General features: G+C 40.3%; 2 protein-coding genes and 2 long non-coding RNA genes across 8 annotated transcripts; 2 read left to right on the plus strand and 2 right to left on the minus strand.

Moving 5' to 3' along the window:
* The first annotated feature begins 1,471 nt into the window (after nucleotides 1–1,471).
* On the plus strand, nucleotides 1,472–5,650 carry LOC135347570 (uncharacterized). Its single transcript, XR_010398462.1, has 8 exons — nucleotides 1,472–1,824; nucleotides 1,886–1,953; nucleotides 2,122–2,242; nucleotides 2,750–2,832; nucleotides 3,911–4,085; nucleotides 4,644–4,722; nucleotides 5,034–5,132; nucleotides 5,454–5,650. It is a non-coding gene; the product is annotated as an uncharacterized LOC135347570 (long non-coding RNA).
* A 1,087-nt stretch (nucleotides 5,651–6,737) lies between these two features.
* On the plus strand, nucleotides 6,738–13,074 carry LOC135347557 (116 kDa U5 small nuclear ribonucleoprotein component-like). 5 transcript variants are annotated; one of them, XR_010398444.1, is made up of 7 exons: nucleotides 6,759–6,855; nucleotides 7,032–7,109; nucleotides 7,195–7,306; nucleotides 7,379–7,474; nucleotides 7,748–7,925; nucleotides 9,385–9,525; nucleotides 12,740–13,074. XR_010398444.1 is itself a non-coding variant. In XM_064545600.1 (6 exons), the coding sequence occupies exons 4-6, from the start codon at nucleotides 7,887–7,889 to the stop codon at nucleotides 12,815–12,817; spliced, it is 258 nt and encodes an 85-aa protein (XP_064401670.1). In that variant the 5' UTR covers nucleotides 6,773–6,855; nucleotides 7,032–7,109; nucleotides 7,195–7,470; nucleotides 7,748–7,886; the 3' UTR covers nucleotides 12,818–13,074. The 5 variants fall into 5 exon arrangements, 2 of the variants coding, with proteins under 2 accessions (XP_064401670.1, XP_064401671.1); XR_010398443.1 differs by having other exon boundaries at nucleotides 6,760–6,855; nucleotides 7,379–7,470; XR_010398445.1 differs by lacking the exon at nucleotides 12,740–13,074 and adding an exon at nucleotides 10,019–11,393 and having other exon boundaries at nucleotides 6,738–6,855; nucleotides 7,195–7,470.
* LOC135347548 (probable serine/threonine-protein kinase mkcD) lies at nucleotides 12,892–16,110 on the minus strand. The gene is made up of 4 exons (XM_064545587.1): nucleotides 15,760–16,110; nucleotides 15,431–15,526; nucleotides 14,935–15,225; nucleotides 12,892–13,426 (listed from the first exon to the last, which is right to left on the minus strand). Exons 1-4 carry the CDS (start codon nucleotides 16,090–16,092, stop codon nucleotides 13,247–13,249), a joined length of 900 nt encoding a protein of 299 aa, XP_064401657.1. The 5' UTR covers nucleotides 16,093–16,110; the 3' UTR covers nucleotides 12,892–13,246.
* A 4,676-nt stretch (nucleotides 16,111–20,786) lies between these two features.
* LOC135347196 (uncharacterized) lies at nucleotides 20,787–21,717 on the minus strand. Its single transcript, XR_010398310.1, has 3 exons — nucleotides 21,680–21,717; nucleotides 20,899–20,976; nucleotides 20,787–20,849 (listed from the first exon to the last, which is right to left on the minus strand). It is a non-coding gene; the product is annotated as an uncharacterized LOC135347196 (long non-coding RNA).
* Between the last annotated feature and the right edge of the window lie 1,963 nt (nucleotides 21,718–23,680).

Consider the following 23,680-nt stretch of genomic DNA (forward strand, 5'->3'; position numbering starts at 1 on the left):
CCCGAAAGTTAGTGAGGGTTCTATACTATAGCCTTGAGGACTTCTAAATCATGTGGAAACTTCCTAAACAGTGTCTAAGCATTTTAGATTATAGCAACCGTGAGTATCAATAGCCAATCAGATTTGAATGTTCTTATTTAATCTTTGCTACATGATTTTCTAAGTAAGTACATGACTTTCTAAGTTGGATAGAATACTTCCTTTATACTGACAATTGTTGTTGTGTACAACCCACATGCATGTACATGTGTATACTCAGGAATGTACTCCTGGTATACTGTATTGCATTAACTCAAGGTTTCCATGGATACTGTATAGGCCTAACCACAACCCTCACAGAAGCTGTATATAACTGACCAGTGGTTCAGTTAGTCTCGTCCCCAAGCTTTATTTTTTCTTTTGTCTTGTCTGTTCTCTCAATATAAATGTGGCTAGAGATGATGGAGGCACTAAAGAAGGACACGATGGACGTAAAAGAAAAAGTAAAGCCTGGTATGCGAAGTTGTGTGATCCACATACATTTTTATGAACGTGGGCGATATGTAGCCCACAATCGTGATGTAGAGTATCACAACAGTCTACTGAGCATCTACTCTGATAAGGAGGTGGGGTCTATCGTCTCACCTTTCCTAGGTAGGCAACGTCTGCTTTGCATTCAGTCAGTACGGTTTTTGCTTCACACTGCAGTCGTTTGCTAGGATCTACACTGATGCTTATATGGTGAGAGCTAGGCTATACAAACATTCAGTACTTGCACTGTATGTGACATTTTTTCCTGTGTGGTTAATGGTTGTTGGTGAAGTTTATAGATGAGTGAGTGCAATTAAAAACAATGCTAGTGTAGGTCTGTGCTTCAAATACCAATATATCACTGTAAACAATGCTCTTTGCATGCTTGCTAGACTTGAAGGCTGACACGTTAGATCTATAAGGGGTCAATTTGCAAAACTGTATAGGTAATATTATATTTCAGTGTTATTCATTCCTGCACATTAAAGTACCAGGACGTTTTATAGTTATACTTCTTCGTCTTTAGCTAAAGCCGTCACTATGCCTTGGTGTGCACATGCGCAGCATGGCATTAATGACAGAATCTTGTGTAGCAAAATCTGTTGATATAACTATAGCTATTCTATACCTAGTAGTCAGCTCTGCACTAAAACGCTAGCTGTTGGTATAGCTTCAAGAGTGAGCTTATACACCTTGTTTTATTAGCCTGCATGGATTCCTGGCCATCTATCTTCACTGTAGTTCCAAGGAGAGGCTGAACTGTTCATACTTGTTTGCTCTGTAAACTGTTAAGTTGCTATAGGAACTAATATTCGTAGCTGACTACCTAATTGTGGTTTTGCTTTGAGCTAACCACTGATCGCATCCTCTATACTATAGTATCATGAATCAACCGACAGTTGCCCCGGCCCCTGGAATTCTAGATCTAGCTTTTAGCATTGTGCAATAAGTACTGTGAAAATTGATCTGCACGTACGCAATGCTTTGTTGAATTATACAGTGCATAGTGCATTGTAAACGATACAGTGTCGTAGGGAGCACCCTCTTATCTCTAAATCATAATTATACGTTTAGTAGACTTCCCTTTGATCTTTATTATGCATACCATTGCATAAATGCTTCTGAGATTGAATGAGAGCAGCTACTGCAAAAGCTAACTGGGCCGAGTTTCCATGGCAATGTCTAATCAACCTCTCAATACTATACACAGTGGATTCTCCGTCCCTAAATCACATGACCACCATTGTACAGAGTTAAAAAGAGAACGTGAAATCACTGCTGCAAAAACATAATATGTTTAGGAACCTGGTCAAAGTGTGTGCACAGCATTCAGTATTCATTGGTCGTTTATTTTCTGTGTTTGCTTGCAACTCAGCAACGACTACTACAAGCAGGTACAGGGAATTGCTCATGGAGCCAAACTGTCAACTATATGCTATGTGGGTGAGTTGACTTTTCCTTCCAGGTAGTATACATATAATTATGATTACAAATCACCTTATAGCTGTTGATTTTGCTTGATTGTGTGCAATACTTACACTCACACACTAGCTTGAATGTGCAACTTTACATCTGTATTAAATACTTGTACTTTTATCCCCTCTCCTTCAGACGTACATTCACTCGTAAGCCCCCCAGTGTGGACGCGGCCCGCAACTTTGTCGAGTTCCCCACTTTATAAGATATTCGCTCTGCATGACTGTGGGAGATGTGGACACTCACTATACTTCAGGTGACACTGACTTACTGACAATTTTTACAATTGTGTTTGCCTGCTTACAATCGCCTGTGTAGACACACTACTGACATGCACTGTTGGTAAGATTTGATAATGCACTTATGGATGAAATTTGCTAATGGCATAATTATATTAAAGTCACTGCTACATACCAGTATATATATGTGGCATGAATACATCATCTGGCACTATACCATTGTGTGTGTGTGCCACACACTGTCAAGTGATGCATGGGTCTAGAGCAAATCACTAATTTAAAAAGGTCAAGATCAAACAAGTGCATTTATACCCACGTGGCCACAAACCTATCGCTTGGTTGGCTTGGGCTATCTTGTCTGCACATTAACTCCAGCTAAATGTTTGTTTTAAGGCACCCTCTGCTCTAGTAAGAATTACCTTCATCATTTTATAACTTAGCTAGGTTACTATACACCCAATAACTGGCAGTATAAGTTTTGCTAAATGCTTCATCTTTTAGTCATCTCCCTCCCTCACACACAGGCTCAGATATTCCGTCCTTTCAAGTTTAAAACTCTGTGATAAAGATCACTGTGGAGCCAGCAAATCCATTGGAATTTCCCAAGGTATTAAATGGTCAACAAGTCCTACCTATACTGGTCATTATAGGTGTGTGGTATATACTGGTCATTATAGGTGTGTGGTATATACTGGTCATTATAGGTGTGTGGTATATATACTGGTCATTATAGGTGTGTGGTATATACTGCATGGTCATTATAGGTGTGTGGTATATACTGGTCATTATAGGTGTGTGGTATATACTGGTCATTACAGGTGTGTGGTATATACTGGTCATTATAGGTGTGTATATAAGCTGCTATGCATAAATACTTACTGACATGCAATGCATAAGTTCAGTCTACATAATAGCTCCAATTATGATGCAATTAACAAGCCAGTCTCAAGCATTTTTCCTGCACCCAAGACCAAGTATCAATGGATCTTAGCTATAGTTTGCAAAGTACTGGATGCAATAGTCTCTCTATAGAATGCAGTGAAGCATCAAGAAGCTGTTTTGAGCTGGTGATTGGACTGCAGAACACTACCAAAGTCTACACTTGCACTGTTGCTCCAAGATTTGTTAGCTCACCCATGCAAGTGCAAGCTACCCAGCTGATCACGAGGGCTGATTATCGATCTGAGCTTGTCACTGGACCGCAGAACTGTATCCAGTTGGTTCGATGCACTAAAGTCGTGCAACAAGAAACTGACTGCGCTGCAAGTGGAGGGATGACGCTGGCTAAAAGAGACATTCTGATTCACCGATAACTGCAAAGAGATTATTTTATTATTTTACCTTTGTGATATCTCTTTATATATAGTGTTTCTTTCGCATACCCCTTGCTTCTAGTTTTGTCTTATTGCATTATGTTTGTTTGCCATTACTGACTTCTGATATGACGATCTGCATGCATTTCCACTTGGCTAAGACTATTTTCATTCTCTCATTCGTGCAAATTGTGTAATGTGTAAATGTACGTGTAACTTGGTTTTTTAATGTTTTATGGCTTATGATATGCACGGGTCCGCATGCATTTTCACTTGACCATTTTAATGGTGCTGATATGCATGGTGGTGTGCAGTAAGGCCATGCATGTTTGGTGCACACCTCATCATTTCCTATCCTCCTCCCCCTTCCAGGAACAAACTGATCCTCCGGAGAAGGGACTGGTCGAGGACATTGAAGGGGAGGTGGTGCAGATAGCTAAGAAGATTGGAGGTTCTTCCAGATAAAGTTCGATTGGGACCTGTTGGGAGCTCGCTTCATCTGGGTACCGGACCCAACATTCTGTTGGATGACACTCTGCCTTCTGAGGTGAGTAGTACAGCTTATCATGATATCGTCGTTAATTATCTGTGAAACAAAATACTAATGATATCCATAGGAATAATATTTAGGTAACTAACTGCCTCGAGACAAGTTATTTAGCACGAATATCAGCTATGCATGGTGGCTTAATGAGATTCATAACCTGAGCTTTAAACATTGTTGAGTTAGTACAGCTCTAAATATGTCGCGTTCATCATGAATCTAATGTCATTTTTTTTGCCAATTATGTGGGAATAATAGGCAATTTGAAAAGAATAATAGGCTGTTAACTTGAGCATAAAAGAATAGCAGGTAATATCTCTACCAACCCATATTGCCTACTCAGCATTTATCACTGTATGTACACGGACTCTGCTGCATGTACTACACACTGTACGTGTGTTTTAGCTGTCAATTTATTATAGATAGTACAGTCTTCATACTTGCACTGGGTAAAGATGCTGCAGTTAAAAAAGGCTATGAATGTCATGGGTAGGGAAAATGGGAAATAGCGTAAACTGAGGTGCAAAACATGTGTATCTGATATCCATTTACCCCTACCAGGTGGTTAGCTTACAATGTATAGCTGCAAGAGACTTCTCTCACAGTAAAAACACTTGGAAGGCCTGCAATTCCCAAGCAGGTGAGCTAGTGGTAGGGGGGGTGGGGGGGGAGCATTTGTAATAAAGTACCTATTTTCTTTCGCACCCCTCTTCTACTGCTTACATTACCTAGACTGTTAAATGTGATTGTTTTGGCCACTCAACCAGCTCGATTATAATAATATGCAATAAAGTGTGTTTTATTGTGCTCATCTCTATAACAATAAACAGGTGTTTTCATGCAAGATTAGCATCCAACAGATGTATCCGAGACATTCTGAGCTTGTTTATACACTCTCATGAATTTGTTAGCGTAAGTTTGAAATATCCAATGCTTTAATATCCCCTGTAGATTGTCCCCGGAGACCCACTGGGCAAGAGCATAGTAATTCGTCCCCCTGGAGCCACAGCCTGTCCCCCACCTCGCCAGGGAGTTCATGATCAAAACGAGGTGTGTGGACTTTAACAACCTCTTTATCAGTAACCGACGTGTCACTTAACAATAAACCCCAGTAGTTGATTGAGCTATACCTATACCTATACAGCAGAGATGTTCATTGTTGGAACTCCCATGATTGTATTTATAGCTGAAGTTATGAGTAGAGGAAATTCCCAAATGGAGTGTTTGTCTCAAAAATAGTACGTACCTTGGCCTTTAAGTAAGTTATTCAGAAAACGTAACTGTGCTTCTTTATCAAATATAGAAACACACAAACCATAGCTACGATCCCAACTAATTATCAACTAATTATCATGGTTCCCAAACACACAGATTCACGACTGTGAGAGGGCACTAGACTACTTGTGGGGAGAGGTGCCTAGGAGAGAGGTCAGTTCGGAGATGTGGTTAGAACACAAGATCCTGAGATATCATTTCCCAGTCTCAATGAATAAATTATACCCTAAAATGAAGGTTGTTTAGTTAATGATCGTTATCCACTTCCCGACACAGATGCTCAAGCAGACTCACCATGCATGCAACTACAAAGACTTAACGTAATTGATACTTAACTATGCACGTTAGCACATATATACGATTAGAATCCCAACTGATTAATGGTTCCCTATGGCTAACACACAAATTCAGAAGGAGTGTGGGATGCACTAGACTATAATTTTGGACTGTGTTGATGGAGAACTATTTGGATTGATGTTTTCTCTGCCAGTTTGTTGTTTACAGTGTTCTTTGTCTGTGTTTTCTGTGGAGCATAAGAATTCCTGCAAGTTTGGAGCAGTACAATGCCCCAACTAAACATACGGCTGTAAAGAGTAGGAGTCAATTACAGGACCACCTCAACAATAAATGCAACTTTAACCCCATCACTTGTGTGTTTGTTTGGCAATACTGACTTTGCATGTAGCAAGATATGAAATGTTTCCCCTCACTTTCGTGAACTGGTATGGGGTTTCCCTTGATGATAGGATACTAACTCATGATATGACGGTCTGCATTCATTTCCACTTGGCGCTTAGATTCAGGTATTGCATTGTATACAGGTACGTATATACATGTAGACCTCTTGGTTTTGTTATGGCTTATGATATGCGCGGGTCCTGCATCCATATACATTTTCACTTGGCTAAGACCATTTTAATATGGTACTGCATGATATGATGGTGTGCAGACTTTTGGTGCACAAAACAACTAATTGTGAATGACTAATGTCTCAGTATCTGTGTTGGTAGTCAACAACTAATTGTTAAAATGACAAATGTCTCAGTTTATGTGCTGGTATAGTCAACTATCTAACTCTTCTTTTGATGCCAGTTTGTTGTTTACGGTGTTTTTTGTCTGTTTTTTCTTTAGGAGTATAATAATTCCTGCAAGTTTGGATCAGTACAATGCCCTAACTCAAATATGCAGCTGTAAAGAGGAACTGTAGAAGTCAATTACAGGACCACCTCAACAATAAATGCAACTGCAACCCGATTACTTGTCGATGGTGTGGGACAACACACCCTCAATGAAGACATCAGTTATTCATCCATAATAATATAGAAAACCTTACTGTGCTTCTTAAGAGTCACTATTATAATAGCTGCACGTATAGCCGTTTAGAACTCCCAACTAATCATCACGATTCCCAAACACACAGATTCACATTCAGAAGGAGTGTGAGATGGCACTAGACTACTGCCCCAATGGGTGTGGGGAAAGGTTACCTAGGAGAGAGGTGAGTTCTGATGTCAGAGGCTAATTCGATAAATTGCCTTTTTAGTACATTTTGTGTTATATTCTAAAATTGGTTATTGATCTTAGTATATTTTACAACATAATTTCCTGTGTTATAGTGCATGATACTAAAATTGAGTTTGTTTAGTTATTGATCTTTACCCACTCCCTCCACAGATGCTCAAGCATACTAGAACAGTGTGCACTCACCAAGTAAGAGAATGCGACTACAAAGACTTATGGTGCACCTACAAGGTACATTCACACAGCATTTATTCACTTTTCGACTTATATGCACTCCTATAATTATGTGATGTTTTATGCTCTTATTCGTGTGTAGGGTACCATCAAGGTAAAGAAGGTTGGCAGACAAACCTGTACTTAATTTTTATTTGGAGTCAATTACAGGACCACCTCAACAATAAATGCAACTTCAATCCGATAACATATGCGTTAGTTCTACTGATTTCTACTGCCCTAACATATACGTACACTTGTTTTGCATTCTGTTCATTATCACATAGGGGTTGGTTCCTTAAGAGTGTATTGAGACGTTTGGTCCCACTAGAGCTGTGGGGGTCGAAGTACAACAGGATATCACATTGTATTCTACCAGGTTTGTGAGTTTGTCTAAGCTAGTGTATACAAATGTACTTGTGTGGTTTTCATTGCATTTACTGTATGAATTCGATAAGTTGCCTTCTTGGAATTTCTATTGTACAACAGAGGGCCTCCAATTAATCTTAGTTCGGAGATATTCGCACTTACTGAACCCTCTAATGAGCGGCCTCCTTACATTAGATTATTGTTTTCTTACCATTTGTTTGTATGCTCTTGCTTGTTTGTTTACTTAAAGCAGTTTACTCTTTAAAACTAGCCCCTCCCCCTTGCAGTGTGGCTTGAGCATCAAGGCCACGCCCCTCTCCCTCATGATGCTGGACCCTCGTAGCAAGTTGTACCTGATCAACGTATTTCACACTACAGGGCATGTGAACTTCTCCTCTGAGGTGACTGCTGCCTTCAGGCTCTGTGATGGTCTCGTACTGTTTGTGGATGCTTCAGAAGGGCTGGGTGAGTGCTCTCATACATGTTTTAGGGTTGGTAGATTATACTTACTATGTAATGCAATAAAATTATTGTTCTGCTCAATATTATGCTAGCTGATCAGAACAATATTACATCACGTAGCTAGCACGTATACAGGAGCCTACTTCACATGTGACTATACTATCATCCTAGAAATGTACTGCAACAAACCTTACAGTAGTTGCTCATCTTAATTCCACAAATAAAACGTTTGAGTATAAAAGGAATAAGCGTGAAGCATATAATGTAATTCCTGTTCATTTTGATCATCTTGTATGTACAGGTAATGTTGCTATAGTAATGTGTCACATTATATATAGTGCTATATCTGGGTTTGAAACTTTAGGCTAGAGCCAAAGTTAGCCCACATGATCTAAACTATTAATATGCTTGTCACAAATGGTGCATGCAATCTGATTGGTCACTGCACGAGATTTTACTTGTAGCTAGACCTATCTTTGTCAGATGTCTTCCAAGTAGGTCTATATTGATGAAAGCAAGGTGGATAGCGGCCAAATGGAATAGATTACAGTCATACGAGGAGTGCAGACAAAAAATATTGATTGAGGAAGTCACAATGTCCCTAACCTTTTGTAATAACGTTTGAACAACTTCCCAACAAGGAATATAAAAGTCATGCACATATAGCCGACAGAGTCCCATGGATTTCACAACTCGTAAACAGAAACTATGGCAGCCTCAATTCAAACAGGATATGATGACTTCGAGGTGGGTAGAGAGTAGAGGGGACTACAGTGAGAGCACAATTAACATCATAATTTACATCAGCTAGTATGTGGTGCAAAAGATGGGCATTGATCATCGACCATAATTATGATCGTTGCTAAAAAAGAGGCCGGCCTGTTGCATGAAACAGCTAAGTGCAGCTTTGCAGCTCTTTCCTCACTATTATAGCTAGCTTTCTAGTGCAGAACTAGTAAGTAGAGTAGAAACACTCTATGGACAATTTTACTACGCACTGTTTTAAAAGGCTGCACTGGCACAAATTTCTATCCAAGAAATGCGACTTAGCCACACACACACGCACACACAAGCACACTACCGTATAAATTTAATGTGTGCATTTCTCACTGAACAGGACTACATACCACACCTTTGTTATGCACAATGTCTAAACTACAGCAGCTGTTGCATGATGACTCTGGGCACCAGCAATAAAGCAACATTCGTTTTAACTCTTGACAATGTGTATAAAATAGCCCACCCAGTTTTGTATCAATTAAGCCATTGTATATCTAAATGCATTTACATGATCATAACACCTCCTTTGATACAGTAGAAGGCATTGTATTACTTAATGCTATTTCGTATACGGTATACCTACCTACTACTAACCAACACGTACCAACCTACATGCATGTATCATGTACACGACCCGTCTTTTGCTGTTTTTGATTGCAACCTTGCCTCCTTGTTCTCTCAGGTTGGTCGTCTATGGATCTCTGAAGCCAACTATCAAGTTGAGATCAGTCGAGTGCCGGCTGGTAACTGGGTGCTCATAGAGGGAGTGGACCAGACCATCACCAAGACAGCCACCATCACACAGATCAACGACTCAGAGGACGTGAGTGGGTGTAGGGTATACTGTGAGACTGCTTGGCTTTTGGTTTAGTGGATTTTGGCCCCTCTATATAAGACTTGATCTGAGCACATGCCGTGATAGGTTAGAGGTCTCTTGGTATAGATCTTGCTATTTGTATTGTTAAGTTTCTGGGTATTTTCCTTCTACCGTTTATAGGGGGAGTTCGTTTACCATGAACGTGTTGATTATGACTTTATCGTGCACTGTATTGCATGCGTTCCTGTTAACCGTGCCAAAATGTTTTCGTGGTAAAATAGGTCAGCTTTGCCCACGAAAACAACGAAATATTAACCCCACAAAAATTACCCGCTATATATACATAATAGTTAGATACTGTTTAGGAGGTATCTATGGGAATTATAAGCCCAAAGGCCTGCTGTAGTATCCCGAGCGAAGCGAGGATACTACGAGTGCCTGCGGGCTTATAATTCCCATAGATACCGACTAAACAGTATCTAACGAGTTTAGTTGCTAGGTTCATTTCAAAAACTAACTGAAAGAATGGACGTGGACGAAGACCTAGGCCTAGACAAGCTCTTTTCTGAAGAAGTACTCGGTATAATAATGACCGAGCCCATAGACCCCGCCCTCTATGACATAAATGTGGAGGCAGAGCTGGCTACTCTTTCTACAGAACAAAGAAAGGAGGAGGAGCTGGACGAGCCAACAGAACCTGCACAATCTTCTCTACCTAACTCAAAGCGAATGAAGCAAAGTATCTGCAGGCCTCTTATCACGGCAGGTGCAGTGTACAGTTTGGATAGTGATATCTGCATAAGGTGAATAATTAGAATGGAAATCCCGGGATTGACCTGTTCAAGGATGCTTGTTTTGCTGACTTTCGAGTGTGCCTAAACTCCGAAATGAAGCGCTTGCAGAGAGCTGGACTAGGGTCACAAAAGAAGGCTGAACCTCTAATACATACTCCGTGCAACTGCTGCTACTAGACAGCGACTGAACATTATAATTTTTTGTCATTACCAAAAACAGAACAGTTACTTCTCATTGTTTTTTATAATACAATCTACAAAAAACATGTTTGAAAAACACAAAAATTAATAATGAATGGTTGTTGTGAACATGAAAATTACAGGTTTATATGAGAATTTACAGGTTAATATGGGAAATATAAACCCTGTACTGACCAATCAGATTGCTGGATTCTGGGTAGCCTCGATTCCAGGCCGCTTGAAGAAGGCGGCCTGGTATACCTTGTATGCGCATGCGTGTACATTACCCCAAAAAGGGGGTAATCCGTGTATTTGTGGATACTGTCAGTAAAATAAACCGTATACTATTTGTATTCTGATTTTTCAGTCCGTTACATAAAATTATTGTGCAAAAATGACTGAGTTCTTACGCCCTTTATTGTATCAAGCCAAGTCTCTACTTAATGACACCCTACACTGTAAGGCTACAGATGTTATAGGAAAGGCATGATGTGTTCCTGTGGGTCCCCTGATGAGGCTGTGGTAATATAGACCAGGCAAGTGTTCTGCTACTAAATCTTGCCTTTATGTTCGACAAGAAGTCATTGCTGAAGATAAAGAAGCTAATGATTACTCCTTAAAGCTTTTAATAAGCTTTAACTCAACACTCAGGAAGTTATTCACTCAAGATCTACTGATGTATTAAAGAGTCAACCACTCTTCATAGCTGGCAGCTCTAGCTGTCTGGGAGGCTTTCTTAAACTGTCTCTTTGATAAACAGAGCTAGAAGAAGCAACACTGCTGCAGCATAATTATTCTACTTTGATTAGTGTCTCTGAAAGCTGCCATTGTGGTCACATTGTCATACGTATTATTCCCTTTTGTAACTTTGTCCGTTTTTTTACAATTTGTATGATGAAATTGTTGTCAATTATTTCGCGCATGCGCATACAAGGTATACCAGGCCGCCTTGTTCAAGCGGCCTGGAATCGAGGCTAGATTCTGGGCTACTAGTAACTAAAGTATAATTATACTGTACCAGATGCATCCATTATCTAATACATGCACTTCCTTTTGCTTTGATAAGTTGCTTTGATAAGTTGCTACTATATGCTTCGATAATTAAGTCTGCATTATAATTAACGCAACGTATTTCTTTTGTTGAATTGGCCGCCAATGCACAGTGCAGGTGAGGGATTTAGTCCTATAGAGCTACTCTTGAAGAGCGTGTCTATCTAAATCACTAGCATAATTATAGTCAAATCCAACTCACCTTTGTTGATGGCCATTTAAACAAAAGTAACACGTTGTGTTAATTAGAATGCAGACAGGATTCGTTGACTTTTGACCTTGCGCAGAAAAATTGTTGGTGGTTATTTGTTTAACTGCGCGCGGGCATTAAGAATAATCACGCTCGTTTAATGTGTCTACCGCAAACGCTTAGCCAAGCGAATCAGGCTTTCTTAATAAATTAACCTTTTGCTGCAACTACAGTACACATGCATACAGGACACACTCTTCTGCGTATGCTGGTCAGTTCTGACGATCCCAAAGTTAATATGGCCAGATATGACGTTTTGGGTGTGATTTCGCAGATTATACACTTAAAATAAATAGTTCATTATCCTTGAGACAAAACCGCAAAATTAGTCATTAGATTCAAGGCAGGGCAGCTATATTTAGCTGCGGCTACTTCTGAAATGCTGCTACCTCGCTATTGCAGCCAAACTGCACTGTCTGTCCCATGGGTGGCCGGACTAACTGGAGTCTACTCAGTGTAATAGTAAAAAACATTTGTGGGAGTGACTTAGGAACAACTTAACTGTCCAATTGACATGAACGGGCTATGATAAACATGCATGCATGCCTTAAGTTCAGTGATAAGTGATTTCCTGCATGTAAATGTCGATTTTTGAGTCTTGGTTGAACTCGCAAGATTTTTGTTGATACTTCAATTTATTCACTGTCCCACTAGTCTTTGCAACATCAAAACAGCGTTGAGGGTTGAGCGCTCCATAAGACCAGTGGTGCAAAGCGTTCCATATATGGAACGCTGAACCCGACTCTATATTGCGCTGTTCTACACTCTGAAACCTTTCAACTGCTTACCTCATCAATCTATATAAGTCGGCTTAACAATAATTTATTCTACAATAATGTACAATAATATAATTCATATAATACACCCACGAGCTAGGGTATAGTACACCTCCATTATATTGTGTGGGAATGTTTCTTTATACTTAGTTGTCTTCCATTCCCTGTAGATTGTCCCCAGAGACCCACTGGACGTGATCTGGCACCCTGCAGATGTGAGCATTGTCGAAACTCCTGCATTATTTTAAAGTACATGCAACTACTGTATATACCCTCACAAAATTGTGGTATTCTATATTCTCTAGATTACAGGCACTGTAGGTAGACAGGACGTCACATCCAATGTGAACTCTTTTTATTTTCATTTATTCAAGTACAATAATTATAACATATACCGCTAAGTACAATCAATTGCCAAGTACAAATCAATTAATCTATTATGTTTTCTTATTAATTTTACGCTCTTCAGTCAAGTATATACAAATCTATTATGTTTCTAATTTTACGCTCTTCATCATTTATATTCGGAATCAAGATCTGAATTAACTGTGACACGATGGTTGACCAAATTTGGGAGAGGGTCTTTCAAAAAAGTATACGTTGCTTGGTAGGGGGTGATTTTATTCTTAATTGCAATCAATCAAAATCAGATCGATGTTAGATGCTTTGCCATGTCCTCAGAAACAAGCACATTCGAATCGTTTGTATCTCTTTATTCTGCACATGTGACAATTAAGGAATGGATCCTTGAGAAGAGAGCTTGCTGATGGCCGTTCCTCTGGATCCACTAATAGACACTTGCTGGCAAATTCATAGGCTCCTCTTAACCATCTCATCCTTGCATTGAGCTTGTGGAGCTGCAGAAATCAAGATCACACAATAATGAACCTCAATAATTACTTCAGTCAATATTCCAGGTTGCCCACTAATAAATAATTAACTATACGGTATGCAATTATTTCAGTCAATATTCCAGGTTGCCCACTAATAAAATAATTAACTATCCAGTGTATGCTTCAATACAAATTATCACAACTACAAGGAAACTTGGAAGAGAAATAGGCACACACACATAATTATAATTATTGTTGGTATGGTATAGTACTGCACACTGGATCGATACAAGCTCAGACTTCAGAGCAAAAAACTAGAGCACTGAAGTGCAAATCCTCGGCTGGTGACATGATTATAAAGAAACCAGAATAGGGATATAATGCAGTGCATGTAGTGATGTATGACTGAGCTGTTTAGCACAGCAACTCAGGAGCAATAAAACTAAACCAGACTGGAGGCATGCTGAAACATTGAGAACAGAGTTTTAGTGGTACATGAGGTGAACTAGGCTAGTCTAGGATCACAGCAAAGAAACCTGGAGTCTCAGAGAAGTATGACTCTTGGATAGAGTAGGATCCCAGAGTCAGCTAACAGACAACAAACAAGTCACAATTCTAGCTTTCTATTGTAGTGACCCTTTTCCACTGTTTTTGGTACTGGATCACTTCAGCTGTAAATACGGAGGTTGCCTCGAATAAAGGCCGCGTGTAGTTAGCTAGCTAGCTGCCAACGTGCAAGTTAGTTTTTGCTCGCTTTTATTCGACAACAAAGCTCAAACATCGAAATCTACCATTAACTTACTGTGTGAAGGCTATCCAAGCTATAAACGCAGTGCTGTGGCAGCCAGGTGAGCAGACCCAGAAATTACCAAACCAAACGACTACTATACCCGTGGCCGCCCACGCGCGCCTTGGGTATATCAATTCAGTCCCCACTACCCCTCATGCGGGCTATGTCGGGGTTTAGTGGGGATTTGATTTACATCAATATCAACTGCCCCACCCCAGGGGGCCTGGTTGAAATCAAATCCCCACTTCTCCTCCCATACCCCCACTTAACAACCCCGGGATTTGACTACACGCGTGCATGTGCTATACTTTTCCGGATATTACTGCTATAAGTTTGTATATTGAGGAAGTCAAATTCCCCACCCTATCCCGCACCTCAGGGTTACTTGCTGAATCAAATCCCACTATGTCCCCACTATGCCCCGCAAGGGGGATAGTGGGGACTGACATTGATAGGTGCATAATGAAAGCACCACGGGTGCTGATGCCTCAGTGTAGGCAATGAAGCTACATGCTCAGCTATACATACACTGTGAATATACTTTACTACATATATACGGGGAAATGGTGAAAAGAGTGGGAAATGGTACACCATGCTGTTGCTAAAAATGAAGCCAAAAGTTCAAAATTCGTAATTATTAATGGCTGCAAGCTCTTACTTGCACTACACACGCAGATAAAGACCGTATGCGCAACAGAGGCACAAAGCAACCAATGGGCTACATACACATTGCAATGCTCACCTTGAGCAACTTCAGTACTGTACTTTCTTCCACCCTCCACACACTGGGGCTTTTGAGTCTCCCCTCACTGACCCCCAGGCTCTGATGGTAATATAACAACAGTGTGGACATAGCCCGCTGACTGTACGGAGTGTCCGTGCTCATCATGAGTCGCATTGAGAGAATACCAAAGCTGTAGATGTCCGCCTTAGTGGAGAGGGGTGGAGAGAACGCATCAGGGGAATTAGCAATCATGAGTATACTGGATTCAGGCGATCGGAACCCATTTGTACCCACCGGAACAATCTCGTACTGGGGGGGGGGGGCAGGGACAGATCAACACGTGATATGGTATTGGAGAATACAATGAAACAATACATAATGCAAAAAAGAGTATGACAAAAAGAGAACAATGCTATACTCTAATAAGTATAATTATCGCAATAGGCCCATTATGTACAGTACTCATTAGCAAAATGATGAATATAGGCTGATTTTAAGATGTCAGTATTCTTACCTGTTTAGCTTGTGAGCGTGATGAGTGAGTGGTGGTGGGAGGTATTCGAGAAGATGAGTCCAATTCTAGCGCAGCATCGAAGTCACAGATGACCACCTACAGACGTACAGAGAGATGATTAATCAACAAAATTAAGTATTTTAAGGTACATGAATTAAGTATTCAGTACAAGTACATCAAATGTACAGGTGATTGTGGATCCAGATTTATCATGCACGCTGATTATAAGGTTGAACAATAAAGGCAAAGCAATTATACCCTAAATTGATAATTATGTGTAAAAGTGTGAAACCACACACACCCACACACACCAAGACCACACCACTCACTTGATACTTGACATCACACGAGCATTGAACAGGATTATCACAATTACAGAAGAACTTTATGAGCACGTTGCTGGCCTTCACATTCCTATGGATGCATTGATGATTGTCGTGCAAATAATTCAATCCTTGAAGCACTTGTAAGAGAATGTATTTGACGTTTCCGACAGCAACACCCATTGCTCGAGGGTTTTTATGATGACGTTTATGGAAATCGTGCAGACTAAGTTCTTCTTTATCGGTCACCAATCTAGCCATATCACCACTGAGTTTGGGCAGGTAGTGATAAACAAAAAATCTCCTTTTGCTTTCTTTGTGTTCTTTATCCCAAACCATAGATTGAAGAGTTAAGAGGGATAGAAAACGGTTGGTATCTCGAGTAACATCCGCGCTATGCTGCGGTTTAATCGAGGCCATCACAACAATATCTATTTCTACACTCAGTGCATAATAAACTACAAGTAACTGTGCTTAGTCCTCCGTACAACTCACTTATATTTCAAGGTCTATACCTATTGTAGTAGTCATAACCAGCACGCTTACACGTTATATGTTCCAATAGCTCTAAAACAGCCTTGGGAACATATAACATTACTCTTCAATCTATGCCCAAACATACGCCGGGGGACTATGTTTTTGTGGCGGATTTTCGTAATGATTGCGTACTCTTTGCTGCGATAACTATAGTCTTCTTTACTGCCAAAGCCAATCCATTCACATTCTTGATAAATATCGATCCATTGCCACCCTTGCGAATAAGAGTGTGTTAGGTTGGTAGTGGTTGTATTCTATCAGATGGTAGACTCTATCTTGTCAGGAACAGATGTATACAGTACTAGTACAGTGCCTTGTCTAAGTTTAGTCTGTCGTCTTGATGATCGATATGATCGATTGTTGCGCCTCACTAACAGCTTGTTCAGCAGTAAAGGTGTGTACAAATGCTCCATTTCATGGACCATGAGACGGCTAATCTATAGATCTATAAATATGGAAGTGCCCCCTCCAGTTTGTGCAGGGGAGAGATTTAATCGTGAATGCTCATAAAAAATGTTGCCGTTGTGAAGAGTGCACAAGTGGTCCAACAGTATCAATAAGAGCAGTTGCTTGAGGATAGATTCGTGCAACAGGAGGGGGTGAATAAGTAGTGGAGTCTTGTTGAGCATGCCATCTCCTTGAATGCAATCAGACACAGAAACAGGGTCTACTAATTTATAATGTTCTACTATCCTACGACCTATACCCTACGATCTACGGTTATTTTAGCCTCTACACAGGCTCTCCTTTTTCTGTTCTTTATCACAATCTTTCAATAAGATAAAATACTGTATTATTCGTTCAATGAGATAAAATACGGTATTAATTGGAGGAATAAAGAAAGAAATAGACGTAGAGTTAGGAAAAAGGAGAGCCTGTATCGGGAAGTCGCGTGAGGGTAGAAGGGTGGTAGAAGGGTGAAAATGAGCGTGGGCATACTGAGCTAGAGATGTTGGACTGCCCACGCAGAGGTCTACGACTAATAAAACTTTGCCTGCAGCAAGCTGGACATGGACTTGGAACTGGAAGTTTGCAAGCACTAGCACTATAGCTAGCTATACCTTAGGCTTAGCTAGATGATCTACTAGTCTAGATTGTGTGTTTAGATTCTAATCAGACTATTACCTTTTCTTGTGTCTTTCTACATGCTATAGTAGAATAGCTTAGTCATCATTATCATATAGCAGGTAGCTACTGCCACCAGAGCTGGCCACGCTGGTTCTCTGATCTGACTTGCAGCACAGCTTGGTGATTGTTCAGTACAGTTTTATTAATTAACTCTGAATGCGTGGGAGAATACCTTACGTCACGATTGTGGGCTACATATCGCCCACGTTCATAAAAATCCTTGTGGATCACGCGATTTCCCAAACCAGGCCTTACTTTTTCTTAACTGTACGCCCATTTCTTTCTTTGCTGCCTCACTATGTCTTTCTTATGTTTATGGATGAACAGTGACAACAGCAAGAAAAAGTAAGGCCTGGGAACGAGGCTAGGAAACAATGGCCCTGTGTCATAAAATTTTGGGCCCCCCCCCTGTTTACACCCCCCAGGGCCTAGAATTTTAATATTTTAGGCCCCCCGACCTAGAATGTTAACAGTTTAGGCCCCCCAAGGGGTCCATTCTCTAGGCGGCTGGCCCCTCTTTTCTGCTATCCTTTTCTGCACGATAGAACAATTACGAACTCAAAGAGATATAATATAATGGTAAGGTTAGCTCTATTACTTGACAAAGTATCAAAGAGACATGCATGCAAAGACTCTGTATAAAAGTATGCAGCTCTGCAATGTTGGATCTGCCTGCATGTAAGACAATCGATGTTGTGCATAGCTATCGCCATAAAATTATTTGCATGCTAGGTTCGCCATTCCAACTTTCCCAGCAGGATAAAACATGGTAGCGTTATCCCCCGAACGGCTGGCTGCCAAAAGAAGGCGAAATTTTGTGAATTCACAATAATTATAAAGCACACGATTTTCAGTGCAAAGACAACAATTCATATCTTCTTCCATATGTTTTCCTAGATCGATTGTTGTGGATATGCTCCAGTGCAGTATATAGCATCACTACCTCAGCTCTCAATATATGGAACCATATAGAGAGAAGAGAGAAACTCTTTTGTCTATGGTGGAATCACAGTACATGCATGTAATATAAGTGCACAAGCAAGTGAGTCCTGCATGCCCACTAATTGTTAGACTGATCAGCTAGTTTCTCTTGTGTAAAGCTCATTAATTGTTTGAAGAGTAGTCCAGGCTTGATAAGCTTTTTGGAGTAACCCATGCAGCTGCTCAGAAGCAGCAACCTTGAAAATCCGGGATATAATTATGAGGTGAATAGCAGTTTCCTTTGTAATCTGGCTGACCAATTTGGGACAGTTGGCCCCTATGTGCTTCGTGCTGCATGAGAACTGATTCATGGAATGGTGCTGTGATGGCTGTGACCACCAGTTGCATGATATGTGTGCGTGTGAGGAGAGCTTCATTCAGCAACTGTTACTGCATGGACTGTAAATATTGTAATATAGCTGGTTTTATGTTGTTGTACGTACTTTTGAGAATACACATTCAATTACAGACTGTTGCGCTGTAATGGGGGGGGCCTAAACTTTTAAGAGGGGGCCTAGAATGTTAAAATTCGGGGCCCAATCTCATGGGGGGCCTAAAATTATGACACCTGGTTCTTACACTATGCATGTCGCACAATATAGTCATATTAAGTTTTGCACGGTTCATAAAAATAGAGCACTGCACATTTCAAAATTGATAAATGTATACTACGTAGTCTTATGGGGATCATTTTGTCCTGCATGGTGACTTCAATCTTGTATTTTCAATGATATAATTATGTTCTTGTCTTGTGAGTTTACTACCAGAAATTTCCCTACGAAATAATTGACATACATATAATTATATAAATTGATCAGCCTTAATTACCACAGTACTCTTCTTGTATCTTGTCAGCAAGGTTCCTATGATCCAGATGCCTTATAGCGTCCACCAAATCAGCCACACAACACTCACTGTTTTCTAGCCAATACCTCAGCATGTCAGAAAAGTACTGACTCACGTTACTTTGCTCAATTTTTAAACTGTCAATGAAATCAGAGCTTATTCCCAGTGCTAGTGCAAACTGTTGCCATTGAGCTGTGCAACAGCCTAGAATTCGGAAAAGGCCACGTACTGTGTACACAAGATCTGATCGGGGTGGGGAGAGGGTATGATTTTGAGAGATTGTAAACAAAATTAATGGTCCTGTAAAAAGTAGATGTATATAGCTAACACAATCATTATTACTGAGCTAAAACTGTGAAACAGATGCTCAAGAGCATTCACCTCGTGCGTTGAGCTATACATTGCATGCGCACAGCGATAAAATGGATATAATAACTTTTTACCATAATAACCTTATTATAATATTATGGGAATGATCGTGAATCTATATATTATAAAGCACATATAGATCGATTGAAAAACAGTGATTTTGTCGCCTTCGAAGACAAGTTTTAATTTTTAACCTATTATTTTCAACTAGATCTATATACTGGTCTCATTAGCAATTAAAGCAGTCCATGAGAATGTCTAAAACAGCTCATCAATTTGTGCACACATTACACACCACGGCGTAAAATTTACAAAAGCTCTGCCAATCCTTATACAACCTATATATATACTGCATGGTTATGAATTTCTTGTACTTTTACACTGATAATAACGACAATGCCTGTACTAATAATTCTCAACTTACTGATTTTTCCACTCTCAATTTCTCTAGAGAGGTTGCCCTTGGCTATGGCCGGAAATCTCAGAGCCTCAATGATGACCCATGTACACAGTCTCCTGTCATCAGTGCCAGTGTGTGCGTGGGTGGAGAGGAATCGCTCAAGTACTCGAGTGAAACAGTTCTCAGGAGTGGCCACTCGGCTCTCAATGCAGTCGAGCTCTTCAGGGGGCACTCCAAGATGCACTCCTAGTGATCTCCATTGCGCAGCCAGCGGTCTCAAGTCTTTTGCCAAATGTCTCAAATCTGAATAATGACCAAATATAATGCAACGGAAAAAACATGGCTAAGTTTTTCAATGGATTACTTATTGTTAATACCCTTTCTTACCAACTTTAAGTTTAAGCACTTTAAGTTTAAGCAGTTCATCTTCCATAGCTCGCCTTAGTTTGGAGGGCAATGTAACTTGAAGTGTTTGTAAAAAGTGACCATCCAGAGAAGCAGTTTTCTCCGTTATATAGCTTCTTGTCTTCTCCTAGTGACTTCAGGGATCTTCCAAATGAATGTTCCGTCGCAACTGGCGGTTTGAAGTGTTTTGTAATACCAAAAGTCTATCTTGTAGTTGGATAATTGCTGACTCAGCTTTCACCACAGCCTCTGTTACTAGTTGTAGTCGTGAATGCACCTCAGATCGAATTTTGGTTATTTCCGACTGCAGAGCGTCTGTTTTGTTGTCTGAGGCAATTTGATGCTCCATCAGAGATTGCTTTATGGCCAGTAGTTGATTGTGATATGCGGGGTACTCCTTTGCATGCTTCGTTAGTTCCTTGATGGTACCCTGCAGCAGAGTAATAATTATATGCGAGTACTATTATCATAGCAAATACCTTGTAGGTGCACCCCAAGTCTTTGTAGTCGCAGTCTCTTACTTGGTGAGTGCACACTGTTTTAGTATGCTTGAGCATCTGTGGGTGGAGTGGGTAAAGATTATTACGTAACCAAGAGTAGATAAGAGTAAGAGTGTTGAACTGCTAGTAACAGCAATTTCCTGCTCCTGCGTCATCACTTGATAGTAATCGGTACTATGTTAGCAACACTTCCCAGAAACTGCACATGCTGTGCGCAGTTCAGTGCTACAAACCACAGACACCACAGTTTACTTAACAGCACTCATTAATTGAATAGTGACGACAGTGATGACGCATGTCAAGGCAAATGCGGTTCCACGATTACTACAGCAGTTCAACACTCTTACTCTTATCTACTCTTGACGTAACTATAGATCCCACTTGTGTGTGTTTAGCAGGGAATTATGAGCCATAATTAATCTCATAGTTTCCCAGGGCTTGAGGGTATAAAGTACAAGTATTGTTATCAGGGTGTCATACAGGATTTTGAAGTAGAGGGAGGAATTAAGAAAAGTAACCAGAAAAGTTTGCTAAAAAAGGTCAACTATATTATTTCAATACCCTGCATAGTATGTAAAATTGCCAGATATGGACACACACAACACACTATCGTATTCCTCGCTTGCGCATGTGCACCATAGCATAAAAACATTGACCCCGCACAGAAGCCATTTTCTTTTGTATTGCTCCCTCCCTCCACATTTGCATGTGAGTGTACGATTTGATTGCCATAAAATCGGAGTATCCACTAATGACTCACCTCTCTCCTAGGCAACCTCTCTCCACACCCATTGGGGCAGTATAGTCAAGCACACAGATTAACTACTCAGAGGACGTGGGTGGGTGGGTGTGAGACTGCTTATATAGCCCCTCTAAATAATAGTTACACTGTTTAGGAAGTTTCTACATGATTTAGAAGTCCAAAAGGCTGCATGGTTGTAGTATCCCGAACGCAGTGAGGGTTCTACTAGCCCTGAGGACTTCTAAATCATGTGGAAACTTCCTAAACAGTGTCTAGCAACCATGAGTATTTAGCCAATCAGATTTGATGTTCTTATCTAATCTTTGCTACATGATTTTCTAAGTGAAGTACATGATTTTCTAAGTAAGTACATGATAAATAAGTACATGATTTTCTAAGTTGGATAGAACACTTCCTTTAGCCAATCAAATTGCAGTATTTATGGCAAACATGATCTAGTACTTGATAGGGTTAGTTTAGTGCCCCCTAAAAACCTTGATCTGAGCATGTACATGTACCATGCAGGGTGTCATACAGGGGGAAAGGGGGAATATCCCCCCCTACTAGCTCCAATTCCCCCCCCCCCCTTTCAATTATGACTGTGGACATAACAGTTGACCTTTTTTTAGCAACATTTTCTGGTTACTTTTCTCATTTCCCCCCTCTACTTCAAAATCCTGTATGACACCCTGATAGGGTTTGCTAGGAGCTACATACATGTATGGAATGTTTAGAAAGTTGCAGCAAACTTCTTGGCTAGCGCAAACATTCAAATATTAGTTACATGTTAGTGTCAGTGAAGTTTTGGGCAACTAAGTATATCCCTATAACTGACGTAAGGAGTGTTGACTGCATACACAACTTAGTTTGGTTTCGTTTGGCAGAATTCCCATTGATTTCAAACATTTTGATACTGAACCATAATAATTATTATGGACAAACTAATACTTTCTTGAGATAAAAATAATTACTTATATATAATTATATCTACGCCTGCCCCCTCCTTCTCTCACACACACAGGCTCAGGTATTCCGTCCTCTCGGAAGGTCATCAAGTCCTATACCCTCTGCTGGTTACTAAGGTGATGCTAATCACTTTGTTGGTGCAGCCATTGTTGTGTTATAGCCAAAGGCCAGTGTGTGGGTGTACATGTACTTCAGTGGAACTGAACGATTTCAGGATATCACACTTTGAATATGGATGGTGCATTGCTGGTGCTGTACGTACTACACAAACTCTGTTTATGTGGGTGCATGTTTACTTGGGAATGATGTGAAATTATAATAATGGCATGGCTATTCACATTTTTGGCCTACTAAACTACAGCCTCGTTCCCAGGCCGATTTCATAGAACGAAAAGGATTGTAAAATAATACAAGCCTGGTATATTGATTGTATCTGGGCGTGGTTAGGAACCGGAAACAAAAGCAGAGATTTTGCTGTTTCTCCTGGACTCTGTATAAAAGTTTCTGCTGTGTTAAAATCTAGCCATAGATTTATATCGAGCTAGCTGGCTATATAGCAAGAGTATAAGTTGTTCAGATTAACATATAATATTATATTGTCTTGTTGAAGCGAGAAGGCCTCACTCTCGTGGCAGAACAGCTCTCAAGCTGAACAACACACCTGTCGACAAGGGCAGCGTTGGTCCTCATCACAAAGGGCAGCAATTGATAGCAAAGAGACTTGCCCTGCCATGTTGGAAAGACGTCCCTTCCTTTGACAGCAATTATATGACTATTGTGCAGTTTTGTTTTATTGACACTACACATTAATAAACCACAGAGTACTTGTACAGCCATGAACCATTGCAACAATGAGATTCATGTATGGGCAATGCACCATTCATGGCTGTACAAGTACTCTGTGGGTTATTGTGGCTTATAATGAGATTCAATGCATGGCTGTACAAGTACTCTGTGGTTTATTGTGGCTTATAATGAGATTCAGTGCACGGTTGTACAAGTACTCTGTGGTTTATTGTGGCTTATAATGAGATTCAATGCATGGCTGTACAA

Source organism: Halichondria panicea, chromosome 14, assembly GCF_963675165.1.
Source record: "Halichondria panicea chromosome 14, odHalPani1.1, whole genome shotgun sequence".
Taxonomy (NCBI): domain Eukaryota; kingdom Metazoa; phylum Porifera; class Demospongiae; order Suberitida; family Halichondriidae; genus Halichondria; species Halichondria panicea.

Bases quoted from the DNA above. Each gene is read 5' to 3' on its own strand.
- LOC135347548 (XM_064545587.1), bottom strand. From the start codon at position 16,092: ATGGTTTGGGATAAAGAACACAAAGAAAGCAAAAGGAGATTTTTTGTT. The intron at 15,226-15,430 runs GTAAGAATACTG...CCCCCCCCCCAG, and splicing joins CACGCTCACAAGCTAAACAG to TACGAGATTGTTCCGGTGGG. The intron at 13,427-14,934 runs GTGAGCATTGCA...TGATTTCTGCAG, and splicing joins CAGTACTGAAGTTGCTCAAG to CTCCACAAGCTCAATGCAAG.
- LOC135347557 (XM_064545600.1), top strand. From the start codon at position 7,887: ATGGTCTCGTACTGTTTGTGGATGCTTCAGAAGGGCTGG. The intron at 7,926-9,384 runs GTGAGTGCTCTC...TTGTTCTCTCAG, and splicing joins GGATGCTTCAGAAGGGCTGG to GTTGGTCGTCTATGGATCTC. The intron at 9,526-12,739 runs GTGAGTGGGTGT...CATTCCCTGTAG, and splicing joins AGATCAACGACTCAGAGGAC to ATTGTCCCCAGAGACCCACT.